The sequence below is a fragment of the Drosophila sechellia genome, chromosome 3R (genome assembly GCF_004382195.2).
Source record: "Drosophila sechellia strain sech25 chromosome 3R, ASM438219v1, whole genome shotgun sequence".
In the NCBI taxonomy this organism is placed as follows: Eukaryota; Metazoa; Arthropoda; class Insecta; order Diptera; family Drosophilidae; genus Drosophila; species Drosophila sechellia.
The window spans coordinates 20,255,849-20,272,752 of record NC_045952.1 but is presented as its reverse complement, the minus strand read 5'-3'; the positions used below and the strand labels follow the sequence as shown (position 1 = coordinate 20,272,752).

Genomic DNA, 16,904 nt, shown 5'->3' with positions numbered 1-16,904 from the left:
CTAATCGCGTCTTTATCAAATTCGGTTATCAAATTTGTTTTGCGCCCGTTCATTCGCCGTGCGCTCATTCATTCGTTCATTCATTCGCCTTTTGAATACCGCTTCGAACGGTTGTGTCTACACCTTTGCACAACGAGTTCGAAAAAAAAAACTAAGCTCCGCGCGAAAACAGTAGGAAATTAAAACTAGAATATTTCTGGTAAAAACATTTATCATTGGATACAATAATAATAATTTCAACACGAATCGTGAGAAGAGGAAGCAAACAATTTATACAAAAATAAAGTAGAGCATAAACGAAAAAACGAGATCTACAAACCCGCGCGTTTTCCGATTAATGAATTAAAAATAAGTGTGCGTGCTACAAGTGGAAATAAAACTCGATTTCTGGGCCCCCGACTTTTGGTTGCAACACACTTTATAACGGGAAGTGGCTCAACAAGTGGCTCGGGGATTATCTAATAAAGCCCTCCTACCGAAAATCATACTTAAATAATATAGATTATTATAGGGGCAGCAAGCAACAAATAAAATATACATATATCAATTTTAAAACAACCAAAGGCCCCCATGTGTATGTATGTGTGTAGTGTGAGCGCGTGCATATGTGTGTGAATCGAGAAACGCAGAGCAGCAGCAACAATAATAGCAACAACGCTACAACGGCAACGTCAACAGCACGCAACAACAACAGCCACAACGGGCGCTGTGAGTGCGACGGAGACGGCGACAACGTGAGTCATATACAAAGTGAAATGAAAATGCGGATAAAGCGAGAAGCGCCGTGTCTTCTGTTATTTATGCCAATCCAAAATACCAACAACAACAATCGCATTGGTGGTAAGTACAAAAAGCTAAAAAAAAGAATCAAATCAACAGAAATAAGCAATAAGAAAAATCGTACAATTTAAGATTACACTTAAACCAATCAAAAGAACGGGACAGGGAGAACGTATTAATCCCTCTCTCTTGCTCTCTTGATTTTTACCGCTTGGCGTGCTGTTTACTTTTGCAGGGGCGCGAAAGAGAGGGGGAGCACACGTAAGCGTCTCCATTTCATTTCTACAAAAGCAAAAACAAGCAAAAAGAAACGAACTCGAGAGAGATCAGAGACTCAGAGTCAGTTACTTTTTTTCGCTCCATACGTGACTCACAATTCGCGTGTCTTTCAAAAATAAAAGCAAAAGAAGCGTTTCGATTCGTTTCTGTTGGCTGGTTAAATGAAAAAAAATCAGTCAGTACAAATAAAAAAAATAAAACAACAGAAAAAATGTAAAGCAAAGCAGGTTTCTCAAGCGGCCTGGCAACGCTGAAAAACCCGCTTTGAAACGACCTTTCGAGTACGAATTCATCGGCACAACAACAACAGAAGAAGGGAGAAGCGTGCGAAGGAGGAGGCCAAAAGGGGAGCAGAAGGAGAAAAAGCAACAGCCGCGGCAACAACTCGAAACTGAAGTTGGGAGTCGGTGAGAAAGAGCGGTAGAGCAGGAAGGGTAGTTGCAGGGGGCCAGGGGCGAAACGAAAAAGGGGTACCCTCGTTGAGTGGCCTAAGTTAAAGTTCCAAATAGTCACAATCTCTTTATGAATCTCCTAAAATTATATCATCTTAAAGTGACAGTAAGCACACATTTACTGCCTTGTTGCAAAGTTTTCTAGACAATAAACAGCGAATTACTAATAACAGTAAACATAATGGGGTGATTCGCCAACCCAAAAGTTGATCAAAATAGTTAACAGAAACCTGATGCATAGCTAATTTCCAAAAGTAAACAAGCCACTGTATACTAATTAGCACTTTCCTATTTTCTACTCTACTTCACACCACTCCACCCTTTCCCACACCATAGGCCCCCTTTGAAACCCACACACTTCAGACGCAGACGCCCCTGGAGGTTTGCAATGCACTATTGGCATGCGATTTTACTTGTTTTACTAGCCGCAAACAACAACAACGAAAAAAAAAACAGAACCAACGTTTCCTGCCGCGGTGAAAAGTTGGTTGTATTTTTTTTTGAGACTTGCTTTTTTCTGTTGTTTTTTTGGCTTTTGAGGTCGCTTGGCTGATAACAGCAATTTTGTACCCCAGTAGTTTACTCGAAGTTGTTTTGTTTTTCAGCATAAAAGAGATTATACTTTCTGGCAAGGCTGATAAAGTCGACTTGATCTAGTCAGCACAGTCCGAACTCCTAAGACCACTTTGAAAACATAATACAAACTGTAGCATTATCTTATCAAGTTCTTTTCTTTTGACGGAAGGCTGAAATGATACCCTTCAATCAAAAAATCTGGCTTAAAATAAAAGTTTAGTGTAGGAGAAAAATCGTACTTGAAGTTTTTAAAAGCGAATATTTACTGCAAGATTAATTTTAATAATATTCGAAGAGATCAGAACATAAATATCCCAGCATTAAAAACCCAAGATTTCCGTATTAAAAAAGTTTTCAACCATTTGTTATTGACAGCTTTTGTTCACAAGACTTATAAATGAATGATTTTGCTCGTGTTTTACTATACTGTACTATCAAATTGGTATCGGACAAGCGTTCTCTAATTATGCCTGCTCACTGTGATAAGCGACTTGAGAGCTGCGAGCGAATGTGGAAAACTTTGGCTTTGCATTCGCTCGTAATCAGGCAAAAAAGAAAAAAAACTCTAGAGCCGAAATAAATGTCTTACGTCAGTTTTGGCAGGCGGCAATCGAAACGAAATATTTTTGCGGTTTATTTGAACGGGGAACCTGGCGCGACAAGTTTTTCGCACTGTGGTCCATACACGGGCCGTGCTGACATCATGGGTTATAAAATTAAGCAAATCGCTAACCGCCAATTAAAATCAGTTTTTAAATCACCGCATTAATGCGTATTTTCTGGTCTTCGTCTCCTTCCCTCTGCAGCCAATCAGAAGGACTATCCCAACAAGCGGTCCAGGGAGAATCTGGCATGTGACGAAGTGACATCGACGACGTCATCATCCACGGCAATGAACGGCGGCGGACGGACGCCGGCGCTAACCCGCAGCTGCTCCAGTCCGGCGGTCTACGGTAAGTGAAAGTCGGCGAAATGGGGAACCCAGCGCAAAGGTATGCGACCCGAAGACGGGTTTCAAGCCACACTCTCTGTGAGTCAGTTAGAAATTTTTCGCAAATCTTGGCTGTGAATCGTCATGAATTTTGGTATGCAATAAGTTACAAACCTAATATTGCCACATGCTAACTTGGAGCATTGCATATTGAAAACTAGCAGAGATATGATAAGACAATCAATGATTCACTCATAGTAGATGGCATAGATTGCACACCAAAGCAGCTGATCGCAATAACTGTGCTAGTAAGGAAGTTACAAAGCATTGCGATCAAGAACGGAACTCAAGGGGCACCATATCGCAACCCGATCGAGCAATCTCTCGATTGTTCTGCTGTTGCATATTTGCATGTTTGTATAGTGCTGCTTGTGCTTATCATTGCATTTCATTTCCTACTTGGCCCAAGTTCCGCACCCCCCCTCCAAACTGACCGTTCTGATAAGTACAACATGGCGATAAATTGTCTCAGATTGTCATACAATCTTTCCGTCATTTCGCCCCATCTCTTTCTCGCACTGGTGAGCTCTGCTTTAACATTAAAAACAAACTGTTTTGTTTTTGCTTTGGCACGTGCTGTGAGATAAATCGCTCGCTCTGTGGCGCCCTCTCGCTCGCACCTTTAACTCGTATTTTTGCACGTTACGAAATGTGGTGTACGTATATGTACATACATGTGTATGAAAAGTATGCGAAAGCAGCAAAACACATGCAAAACAATAATAACAAAGCTAGCAACAACAACGGCTGTCATGCAGAGAAATTTTCAATGTCAAACTTTTGCATATTACTCAGTTACTCACGTTGGGCATCGTACTAAATCTCGGCTTTGAGTGGGGTAACCCTCAACTTATACATGCATATGAATGTACATATGTACATATATACCGTTTTTCCACCTGACAAAGGTGTGATCGCATCGTGATGCTTCCTTGGGCTTCAGTACTTCCATATACTATAGGATTAGTAATGCATTATTATACTATAGATGAAAAAGTAAAAATACTTTTTAGTTCAATCATAATCTCAGGCCTATACTAAAGTTAAAAATCATTTGATTTCAATATACATTATCGGTCAATATATTTCCAATGCAACATTTGGAGATAAGTGTTTCTAAAGCTCTGAGCTCTAGAAGCAGTTATTCCAAATTATTTCACATATTTGTATAAAATAAATGAATAAGCAATGACTCACAATAGGTCACAGTTATAATCAGTCGTAGTTCACCACCAAAACAAAGGAAACTCCCAAAATGTAATCATATTTTTTTTATGAAATTGGCAATTCCCTGGGCTTACAAATTACCGATTGATTGCTGTTTTGGGGATCTATAGACCACCTCCATCACAATGTTTGTTAGTAAAACACTAGCGATTCCTGTTTATCGAATCGACAGCTGAGTCACTGTGGAATTATTTATGAAATCTGTTAATTGCATTCTTTATACATTACTGTGTACTTTGTGTATATGTATGTATATGTAGTACTATCAGAAGGGGCTTGCTGGCGTAAATGCCGCAATGACAATCATCTTTACGTGTAAAGTAAAGTTCCAACGTGCTGCCGATGACTAATGCAAGTGATTTCCGTGTGACCCACAAAGTGCAGCCAGCCCAAATAAATAAATATAAATGAAAAACACGAAGTTGCGTTGCCATGGCTCTCAGTGCTATCAATTAACACGCAAGCCAATGACAAATAATCGATGGAAGGAGTCGATGGGTGGACGGGGAGGGGTGTCTATGGCCAAAACCGCAGGGCATATGCTGGTCCCTGGGACAGCACTTTTATCTAAACATTACACTGCCAAAAAAAGAGTGTAATTTCAATTCAAAAATATATCTTTCAAACAAGAAGTTTCATTTTTGAGTAGGGGAGTTGTACGAAAAAGCCCTAGGCCATCGAAAGAAGTTCCAGGGTAGTTTTTCTTTCAAAGGTGAACTTTGGTTTTTCGGAGTGTAGTTAGACGGTGCACAATTATAGATACACATAGAGAGGGAAGGAAAAACAATTGCGCGGCTCATTGAGAGTGCTACGAACTCGGGGACGGCCATGAGGCAATGTGAAGCCACCCCTCGGCCCGCTGACCGCCCCTGCCGCCTTCCCCTTGCCCTCCCCCACCTTCGGCTTCGCCCACTGCCAATAAAACTGAACCCAACTGAACTGAGACTATGCCTCTGTGTGTGGCATGACTCATGCAACAGCAACAGAGGCCCCAGCAGACGAATCCAATCGAAACGAAAACGCTCCGCGGTGGTGGAGTAGGTGAAGGAGGAGGGGAGGGGTAGAGGTAGGGGTTGGGGTTGGGGTGAACAAAAAATAAACAATTTGTTGTAGCAAAATTTAGACGTTGTGTACAACAATAGATACAGAAAACAGGGCATGCCCATCCCCATCCCCATCGCAATGATCATTGGCCCAGACTCTTTTGTTGCATGACATCGCGAATTGGCAAACTTCCATCGCTTTATAGAGAGCGAAAGAGATAGAGATCCCCGACAAAGGCCACTTTTTGTACGGCGTTTGGGGGCAAGAACTTTTCCATTATTTACTCATAAAAACTAATGATCCGATCCGATCCGCATGTATCTTTGCAGATATAGAAACACACCCCGCCTCGCCCGTTTTCCCGCATCTATTGCTGGGCAATGGCCGCGACGCCGACGATCCCAGCAGCGTGGGCGCCAACTGTGTGCTGAACGTTACCTGCCAAAGTCCCAATGAGAGCCATCTGCAGGGCCTCAAGTACATGCAAATACCTGCCAGCGATACGCCACATCAGAACATCAAGCAGTACTTCCAGGAGGCCTACGACTTTATCGGTGAGTTTCCATTACCATGTCATACCACCAGCATAAGAACTATTTATATATTTAAGATGCGTATTCAAAAGATACAAGAAATATGAACGCTGAAAGCTACGTTTTGAAGAATTACTTAAGGCTGTAAGCCTAGAAACAGTATTTTCCATAGAAAAGTTCTAGGAAGATGACAAATACTTTCAACTCATTAAAAGAAACAAAAAAAAATCCTGCATGGTCGTGAAAGATTTCAAATATTTGACAGAGATTAGGCGGCTTGTCAGTCTAATCTTGGAAAAATAATGTAAAATTCTGAGGAAGCTAGAGCTCCCCGAATTCAGTCTGAGAATCCGTGTTACGCTTAGTCATCATCTTGGCGATTTGCGATTGGCAATTGCCAAACGTGACTTGTTATTGGATGCCTGGCGGGCTTTTTCCGCGGTCAGCGGGCTCATTTGTGGATTTTGCATAACGGTTTTCGTCTGGCTTCCAGTCGCCTTTCTTCTTTGGGTCTGCTTGGAAAATTCGTTATTGACTTTTTTGTTTGCCCCCCTTTTTTTGGCTTATTGTATTGTGTGCTTTTGGCATTTCGTGCTGCCCTCAGCGCTTTTCCCACACAACCAAGCGCACTATACAAATTGTTAATTTTAAATGAAAATAATAATATGTAGCCTGCTCCACTGAGACGCAAAAAAGGGGTGGTGGGGCACGAGGTGGGAACGAGGAGAGAACTTTAGCCGTGGAATATAATGCTGACGTCAATCGCATTTTTCCATTTCCATTTTCTATGTCCAAAGCTGTTCATCAAGTATTTTTGTTTTGCTTTTTTTATACACATATATAATTTTTTTTTTTCATCCAAGCTAATGTCTTGGCACGTGTGCACGAGCTTTGTCGTTCTTATTGCTGCTTTTGTTTCTCGGTATTATTAATGTTTTTTGTAGCGTCTGTGGTTTAAGTAGTGCAAATATTTCATTTAAAACAAGCGCGAGAAAAAAAGTGTGGGCGGGTACGAGCGACCGACGACCTCCAAACTAGGTGTCTCTGAAAAGTGATAAGATTGTTCTACACATCAACGGATTGTATCGTACTCGGTTTTCAAAGCATATGCTTAATTTTAAATGCCTTTGACCCTATTTTAAGTAAGTATGGGTATTTGTTGGATTATATTTCAGTACCCTGAATAAACAGGCCAAATTCGTAAAAGAAATCATATGAAATCGATCCTAGACCTTATTCATATTTTAAATTGAATTATAGGAATTAGCAGTAGTAATTACTACTCTTCATATTATTAACATATAAAAAGTTAAAAGGCTCAATGTGCAATTTTAATATTTGCTCTAATCTTCCATTTATAGCTAATTAAGAGTCAATCGTAAAAGATTTCAAAGCTCGAATCAAAGTAATTTTCAACATGGAATGCATGTATCTATCCAACTCCCTCGCTCCCACGAAGACAATTGGGGTGTGTTGATAAGGAGCAATGCTCCTTCCACCTCAAAAAGTTTTTGTTGTGACTGCTCCTACGCTTATCCATTCGCCTCTCTTCGTCGCCTCCTTCGCTCCTTCCGTCCTCTTTTCTCCTTCTCTCTCCTCCTTTGGCCGTCGCATTGTTGTTGCTGTTGCGTGTTGGCGTTGGCAGACAGCATGGCGGCAGCGGCGTCGTCGTCGCATTGTTGTTGCTGCCGTAACTGTGTTGCGACTTTGGCCACACTGAAAAACATAACTGATAGAAAAGGATTAAAAAAAAATTGATCTTTTAGTTCACTTTTTGTAAGTGTTACCAAGTGAGTTTTAAAACTACACCCGAGATTTGGTGCTTCAATATTTTTTAAACTGAAGATGGTTTAATATTCAGTCTAACCTTAACGAAATGCCAGATAGAAGTTACTTGAAAGTTATGGCCTTGCGAAGGTCGATCTTTGTAGATAAAGGTTTATCATAGAGTAAACTCGGTAGAATTTGATAATAGGAGCCACAAGTATAGCCGTTTTTTGTCGGTGCAGACCAGTTTGCACGGGCAATGGAAACTTTATGCAGATTGCAGCAGCAACAACAAGGCTAGCTAACCCAACCAGCCAACCGCAAACGTCCTTTCTGATAAGGGTTGTGTCCTCGACGCGCTTCCTGCGCTGCCCGAGTGTTAATGTATTTTTGGCCACCACTGTGCCCTGGCACGATGATGACTCATCGCCATTACGTTTCGTTGTTCGTTCACAATGCAATGTGGAACACAGAGAGCGAGATGGCGAGAGAGTGGGTGGGCGATAGGTTGTGGTGGGTGGTGGTGGGTGGGTGAACGGTACAGCCGCATCGATTTTTCTGTTGGCTTCTTATTGTTGCTATTTATCGCGCCGCCAACGGCACTTCTCACCCCTCTCTTTTCCTCCGGCGCTGTTTCGTTTTGGCATATGTTCTATTTTTGTAAACATTTCGGTTCCTGTTCATGAGTCATGGATTCGGTTTTTCTTCTTTTAGTGGGTTATCCTTGTGCGTGCGGCCTCGACTGTTGGACTGTGGATTTCAGGTGCGGTGCGCAGCAACAGCTGGTTAATATCGCTTCCTCTCTCTTGCTCGCCTGCGCTCTTTATTTCATTTGCATCTGTCGGTTCGGATCAGAATCCTTGATTCAGACTTCTTTTGAACGCTACACAGAAAGAAATATAAATACTAAATGATTTATGTTTAAAATATGATTAAAGCTTTAAAATATAAAAATGAAAATGTGCTCCTATTAATTGTTTCTCCTTAACTTCGCCGCTTTTATAAATGCTTAAGTATTATTTTTATAAATGCTCTACCTCTCTCGCTCACTCACACCCGCGCAGCAACACATTAGTACTCAGGCACGAAGTATCGGTGGATGGGGAGACGGACAAGAGAAAGAGGAAGCAAAAGGAGGTGGCAGCGGCGGCGGTAAGAAGAAGAAGCAGGGAAAAGTATACGTACAATTTTGTACTGAGTGCATGAGTCATGATTTCGCTTCTCTGTTTGTGTTTGTGAGTTTGTGTGTGTTTGCCCCGGCCTTTTGCGCATTCGTTTTTGGTTTGCCGTCGTCACCTTATGCCTATTATTATTGTTTTATTTCGCCTGAATATATGCTGATCCCCTTCTTCGTGTGCTTCCTCTTCTACCGTACAACTTATGATTTCTCATTGTTGCGCTGCTTTTCGTTTTCCATTCATTATAACAGCACTTTGTGTGCGCGGGGGTGGCGGGGTGTTGGGGTATGTAGGAAAAGAGGAAGCACCGCTATTTTGAAGCAGAGCTTGAAATGAGCTCAACGCCGGCAGAGGCAGCGGCAGTGGCAGTGGCAGCGGCAGAGGCTCATTAGGCGACGGCAGAGTTCGAGGCCCCAATTGTTGTTGTAGTTGTAGTCGGATAATGCTAATGTCATTATGCTGTGTCATTAACATGAACGATAAACCAAACCGAGCCACTTGGCCTAGAAAGCAATCAAAGCCTCAATTGTCAGGAAATTGAACGGTATTGCAATCGGTAGTATTCGCTCTATTGCACTTGTAATGTACTTGTAATGGAGATTTGGACATTACAAGGACTTTTCAGATGACCCAAAAAGTTAGGAACTAAAAACATATGACATTTGCATCTATTTATGTATGTATGCAAGGTTTTGTTTCATAACCCAAGAAAAGATCTTTAAACATTAAGAAGTAAAATCTTACTTCCCTCAAGGTATCTGACATTTTCAAACACAAGGCCATAATTATAAAAAAACGTTCCGCCTAAATAGGCCAAGAATACCAGATGCTGAGGTATATAAACGGAATAGCAAGGTTTAAATTCGAAATAGAGATCTCTCACAGCAATGCTCGATCTATCTATGTATCTATTATCTTGGTGCTTTCTAGCCGATTCCTTCCTCACGATCACCATCCAATTTGTCAAGTTATCGCCGCAATGTCTGTACTGACTGTACCCATATTATTTGTGCGCCAAGCTATCAAGTTATCAAGCCGTCAACTTTTATCTGCCAACGACGGAGAGGCCTCTTTGGCGAACTAACCTAATCTACAACGGAGCATGCAAACATACATACATATATAGATTTTTATATATACGGTTACGGGTTACGTTTACGGGACATTCGAGGTACAATTACGGGTTGTTGTGGACACACGGTCGTAGAAGCAGCTAAGTAAACTGAAAGCGGAGGCCCCTCGAGAACATTTGGTGATAGCCACATTCTATACACATACATACATAGAATTGGACAGCTGATTAGATAAAACTATGAATTCATATGTTCACATATATACCGACAGTTTAGAAAATAGATGGTTGTAATATAAAAACCCAATATTGTTGTCCCAAGTAACTCAGCTACAAAGTACTGAGTATGAAATGAGAGAACCCAAAAAAATCAAAATCCTTCGACTAATGAGTAATCGAGAATCCGTCTGCCAACAACAAACAAAAAAGAATTAACCGAAACAACAACCAAAAACCCGAGGTGACATTTTTGTTGGCCCCCGTGCGCATAATTTCAATATTCGTCAGCAGGCTATTTTTAAAATGCAAAAATCGACGAAGCGAAACTGAAAATCTTCGCACAGGAATTTCGAATTTGAAATTTTCGTTGCGGCTTCGTTCTTTTTATTGTTGTATCGAAATTGTAAGGCTCTTAATCATTTTACAGGGAACCCAAGGCCCACACTTCCTCGTTTTTCTCTACACGGAAAAAAAATATGATTAATATACACATGAATTATTTAGAATATCACTTTTAAGATCGTAAGATGGGATCGTTGTTACTTCAACGAAAAAGGAGGGACAACAAAAACAACTCATTGTGTACTTATTCATCAATACCTCCCTTTTGAGACTTTTGCGCCCGCGCACTCTGTATTTCCCAAGTGTTTGATTTGCGCGCAATTTGTTTATGAAACATTCCGTTTGTTGTTATTGCCGTCGCGCATGCTCTTCGTGAATCACCCGAGGAGAGCCCTGATCCATCTACCTCCCTTACTCACTCACCCACTCACTCACTCACTCACTACCCACTATTCACCCCGACCCGACCCGCTTGAGTTGAAGGCGACTTCAAAGTGCAGGCTGTCTTGTTAGGGGGCTTTGTTGTTTCCGTATGACTCGACACGTCAAAGTCGAGATTCGCCAAGTTGAAGGTCAAGTCGAGATCCCCACTCTCTTTGTTTTGGATGATTCAGCGGCGTCTTATCGCCATTTAAGTGTCCTGGCACCTGCCGCACTCAGACTCGCACTACGTCTGTCTCTTTCGGTCGACATGCGGCCGTCTCTTTCTGGCTGAATCAGAAACCTGTATGAGTAAGCGGGTATTCTTAATGATAAACGGTCGACGAAAGTAATTAAATATTTTGAACATAAACAAAACTACTTGTTGCTTGACAACGTGCTCTGGTTAAAACAGTCAGCAGCATAAAAATAACATCGACATATAGAAGTTAATAAAAATAACGAAGGCTTGAAAAATGGTTACTTCATTAAGTAAGAAATGTTAAATGCAATTCATTCCTAAAAATACTCCTATTACTTTAATTGATTTATTATGATCCTGAACATCCTTTGCTCTTGTGCTATTTCCCTGAACATTGCTGTAAAACATAAAACAACTCATTCATATATCATGTTCCCCCTGCTCAAAGGTTGTTTCTGTTTTCGATTCTGATTCCGATTCTGTTGCCGTTTCTGTTTCTGTTTCTGGCCATGACTCAGAGGGAGTTGCGAGAGTTTCGCGCCCTCGGACACATTTGGTTGACCCTTGGGTCCGAGATCCGGGACTTAATCATCACAAGAAAAAGTGAAATGATGCATTGGGCAAGCGGACATTGAGACCAAGAACCGAAAACGACGCGACAAGTCGTCATCGTCGTTGGCTGTCGAGACGGCGATTCCATCCACTATATAGCCCCATTTGATCCCATACCATCGGCCAGGCATCCCAGCTGTCAGACAGTCGTCTGCCACTTGGCCCACTTCTGAGCCGAAATCACCAGATGACGCACCCGGGGGCCGGACACTAAAAAAAAAGAGAAGAAACATCGCTACTGTTGCACTTAATCATACATTCATTGGTGTAAGAATTCGGTGACGACGACTACCCAAATTACGCATCGCCCCCCAAATGGAGTCACGACTCTCAGCCCTTTGGAATGGTGGCAACGTGTACTGCCCCATTATAGGCACGACACGCCGGGATCCATCAGTCATTCACAGTCATCGGCGGAATATGTGCTCCGGTGAACTAAGTCGGTTTAGTCATACGCATGCAAGGCTCTATTGGCGATTAGTAATTCCCCACAGCATATATGGTCGCATGTTTGTCACAATAAACAATTACCAAAGCCCGGCTTCCCAATAATCGATCAAAGCGTCCGCTTCGAGTTCCGTTCTCAGGGATCGAAACTTACACGGAAAAATGCAAAATGACTTAAAAGATAAACAAACAGATAATTGTTATCTTTCTTGAAACATGATGAATAGTTTCAAGAAAACAGTTATAGGATGCTATAAATAATACAGCATTGAAATCGTTTTACAAAACTGTAAACTAGTTTTTCCCAAAAATGAACTTCATTTGATTTCTCAACACTGCTAGTTCTCAGTTCTTAAATTGAACCCCAGTCCAATTAGGCAGAACAACTTCATAGTGACTAAAACTAGACTTTTGCGAAATTCATTCATCATCAACAGCTACGTGTGGCTAGTTTTTGCGAAACTCCTTAGAATTAGCCCCTTTCCCCCTGTCATTCTGCATTATAATAGCTTGGACCGTTCTAGCCCACATATGATGTGAGTCATGTGGCAGGCGCGTTTACGGCGCGTTTTATGCGCGATTTTAACTGTCTGAGCGACGGGGTCATTAACTAAGAGGATTTATGAGCGCCGTGCGAATGGAACTCAACTGAGAACCATGGAACAGAACGGAACTGGACGGAACGGAACGGGGACGGTGACCAATTGTCTGCCATTGTACGCTTAATGGCCATCTCTCTTTATCTATGCGTCTGTCTTTTGGCCTCCTCCTCCACCCCTTGATTCGATCCGATCGGTGGGTCTATTTTTGGCCAGCCTATAGGTTGGTCATCTCTTTATTTGCCAATTTTGATTCTGCCACTGTATACTCACAGAATGATGGTCAATGATTCAAATATCATCATATCATCATTTAACAAACTATCTAGCTTAAGAAAATCTTTTATGGATTTCAGTATGATAGTATTTATTGTAAACCCCCTTTCTAAGTCGAAACCATGACAAATTGCTCATTTTTGTTGCTTCATCTCTATTTACTGTAGTTTCTGAGGCAAGAATACATTTTGGGGACTCTGACGTCCGTACTTTGGGTACTTGAGCACCCAGAACCTCCATTTTCCAGGGTTATCTTTGAATGGTATTTGATTATTTATTTATGATGGATTTTCCCCGGGCACGGTTATTGTTGCTATATCATCACAATCGTCCCGATAACACGGTTAACTCGATTTAATGTCACTTGACTGGTTGGTTGGTGTGTAAACTGCAATTCATAGTTGTAGTCGAAATTTGTGAAATCGAAGTTGTGCAGTAGGGAAGGTCTCCTTATCGGAGTCCACTTTGTGCCCCCACTGTTCATTGATAAATCAAAAACACACTGCTATCTCACCACTTCAGCTAGAATAGGGAAAAAGGGGTGGGTCTCGGGTGGTTATTGTATATTAAATAAATGGTGAGGGCTGACAATATGGCTGCAATTTCTAGTGAGTTACACGCGCCTTTCAGATTTATCGCTGATATCACCTCCTGGCTGCATGACAAGCAGAGGGGTTTATTTTATAATGGTGGTGTGCAGAGTGCACTGCGCTAATAGGGGGTGCGGTTGGGGGAGGTAGGCGCCTGCCTGGTGACTAACAAGGCTTCTGCCCGACTGGCTGGTTATCAGCTGTTTGGAAATCAGACAAGTGTGTTGCCTTGTTTGCATTATGAGTAAGCATCGATTAGGAAAGGCTGTCCCATTCCCCCCCTGAAAACCCCTCTCGGAAGCCACCCATTTTTTGTGCTCATCACCAAACCCAAAATCACACCACAACCAATTCCTGTGCGATAAGATATAAAGCTTATTTTTCGATGGTGACTTTATATGGTTACAGTCATACTTCTGTAATAAAAAACCAATGTTTCCACCCAAGCTGATAAGTTGTATAGTTTATTTCATTTATTTAAGTTTATTTATATAATAAGAAGCGTATTCAAGTTATATTCTGTGGTATTACAACACATCCACTTTAGTGAGTCGATACTGTACGTTAAGTATGGTGAGCCTTGGAAAAAAGTGCGCCGTATGCTGCGGATTCTTCTGAGCTCTCTTCCTCTTCCTTCTGCCGCTTATCTTTGGCCAAAAATAACAACGTAAATTATGAGTTAATGTGCCCACGTGTGTGTGTGTGTGTGTGCTTGCGTCTGTGCAAGTGTGCGAGTGTGCGCGCGTGAGGGTATAAAAATGTTCTGTCAATAAGCCTCGCCGCTTTGTTGTTGTTGCTATTGCTGTTGCCTCTGGCGATGATGATGACTCATATCAGCAAAATTCTCACAGTTGAGTTGCCGAGCGGGAGAGTGGGAGAGCGAACTCGAAGAGCGAGAGGCGAGCAGCCCACAACACAGACACAAATACACTGAAAGTATCGACAGGGAGATATCAACACAGCGGCAACATCATCGAAGCTTCCACGTCCGACAGTCAAAATTCGAAAAGTTTCTCCGTCGCCACAGATGCAATACAAGGGCTAAAAAGAGCTAAAAGAAGAAGCTAAAAAAAGTCAATTCTAAAGCTAAAGAACTGATCTTAACCATCGAGTTGACTCAAACGTGATAAGGAGAAATTATAATACTTGTCTTTTATTATTAAATTTCATATATCACAATATCTAGCTCAAATCTAAAACCCATAGAAAAAATTCATCAGTCAAGGGTGTTCTATGATAAGATAGTAGCTCATAATCATTAAGAGCCCCCAATTGTATTGTAGCATATTTTTTGATCAATAAACTTTTTACCGTCTTATCAGCCTACTAAAACGCACCTTTTCTACTTGATATTTTGCAGAAGATGCACGGAAAACGGGTTCCCGAGTGCTGCTGCACTGCCACGCGGGGATTTCGCGGAGCGCCACCATCGCCATCGCCTACGTCATGCGGTACAAGTCGCTCTCCCTGCTGGAGGCCTACAAGCTGGTGAAAGTGGCCCGGCCGATCATCTCGCCCAATCTGAACTTCATGGGCCAGCTGCTGGAGCTGGAGCAGAATTTGCGCAAGAGCGGAGTCTTGGCGCCCGCAACCCCGCACCTGAATAGTCCTAGCAATCCTTCGGCATCTTCTGTGGGATTAAGCACCCAATCTAGTCAACTGGTGGAGCAGCCGGAGGAGGAGGAGATAGAGGAGAAGCGGGAACAACGGGAACGGGGCAAATCCAAGTCGGATAGCGAGGCTATGGACGAGGATGGGTTCGATTACGATGATGTGGACAGCGGCGCCGGCAGCCTGGCGGGCAGTAACTGCTCATCCAGGTTGACCTCGCCGCCGATTACCCCAGATGACGATGCGCCCAGCACTTCGGCGGCAGCGTCAACGGTTTCGGAACTAGATTCACCCAGCTCCACAAGCAGCAGCAGTGGCATCTGCTCACTGCTGCAGTCCACCAGCTCATCCGTATCACCCTGCGCAATCAGCAAGCCGAATCTGCTGTCGCCCACGCGGCAGTTGGCTCTGTTCAAGCGGAATTCGCCCGCCAAACTGCGATTGGATCTGGAGTCCAGCTATACGCCTGCGTCACCCATGCCAAACACCATGCCCTGGCTTTCGGTGCCATCGCCCGTCTGCGAGGAGGCACCGGATAGCCGGATTAACCATTTGGCCAGCAACTTGACGAGGGACTGAGATAAGGTGCCCGCGAAAAGCCGCCGTCAACGAGCAGCAGTGAAAAGAAAGAAAATGTGCACCCAATTGCCGCATTCTTTATGATCAAAACTATAATTGATAAAGCTGTACGTTTTTCGAGGACAAGTAGAAAATAACCAAGTTTTGATGTATTTTATAACTACTCATTTACTGAAACTAAGGAATTTTTTACCTGGCTGAAAAAATATAGATTTTATTAAGTCAGAAACGGCGAGAGGGCTGCTACTTCCTATTAAACAAGGTGATGCTAAATGGTTTCTCAAGCCACCTCTGCAACGTGTAAATAAAAACGTTCAATATCTGTACATACAAACGTACCTAAAACAAAACACAAGGGAAAGAAATACCAATTGCAGCTTAAACTATGTACTTGCAATACCTTTTAAGAGCTTTTGTAATGTATTTCCTCTTCGCCCCTGAAGCAACCACAAAGCGAAACCCACTAATATAATCCAAAACAAGCAACTGGAGAAATTGTTTAAGAGAAATAAAACCTCGTAAATGTTAATTTAGTTTAAATTTAGTTGTAAGCGATTCTTAACTATACCTACCTACATATACATACACACGTAAACTATATTAAACTTCATATAGAACAATGAAATCCAAAATGCACTGCAACTATTTCTGCTGACTTGCCACACAAATCGAACCCAACCCAATTCCCCCAAAAATATTATAAACCCCGCCATATACACGCAAATATCTTATCAAAACTGTTCTAAGTTTTATCAATCCGCTATAGCCACTCTAATAGTTTAGTTACTTCTTGAAAGTGAAAAAAGTTTGTGTTTTCTAGTTTTAATTATTTATATGAAGCGAGTGTGTGAGAGGATTATGATTCATTTCGTATTAGATCGTAAGTCTATTAAGCTAAGCTACACCTGAGCAGTGTAACGCGAGTGCTAAGTAAAAGGAAATTATAATAGTAACCAAACCAACTGCTGTTTTCTTTTGCATTTTTTAAACAGGACCGCCAAAATGTTGAAAAGTGTTATACATTTCGAAGTTATGGAACCTAAAAGCACTGCTTTGTAGCCCTGAAGCGCGCCAGCCCTGCCGGTGAAACTTGGAAATATCGATAACA

At 42.1% G+C, this 16,904-nt stretch overlaps 1 protein-coding gene across 1 annotated transcript; it reads left to right on the top strand.

The window, feature by feature from the left end:
• The first annotated feature begins 605 nt into the window (after nt 1–605).
• Nucleotides 606–16,754, top strand: LOC6607318 (tyrosine-protein phosphatase vhp-1). Its single transcript, XM_002032056.2, has 4 exons — nt 606–840; nt 2,894–3,040; nt 5,679–5,903; nt 14,967–16,754. The coding sequence occupies exons 1-4, from the start codon at nt 606–608 to the stop codon at nt 15,794–15,796; spliced, it is 1,437 nt and encodes a 478-aa protein (XP_002032092.1). The 3' UTR covers nt 15,797–16,754.
• The last annotated feature ends 150 nt before the right edge of the window (nt 16,755–16,904 follow it).

What these genes read in the sequence shown, in the direction of transcription:
- LOC6607318 (XM_002032056.2), top strand. Translation starts at nt 606, where the DNA reads ATGTGTGTGAATCGAGAAACGCAGAGCAGCAGCAACAATAATAGCAAC. An exon ending in CTCCAGTCCGGCGGTCTACG is followed by an intron (nt 3,041 to 5,678) that starts GTAAGTGAAAGT and finishes GTATCTTTGCAG; the next exon opens with ATATAGAAACACACCCCGCC. An exon ending in GGAGGCCTACGACTTTATCG is followed by an intron (nt 5,904 to 14,966) that starts GTGAGTTTCCAT and finishes GATATTTTGCAG; the next exon opens with AAGATGCACGGAAAACGGGT.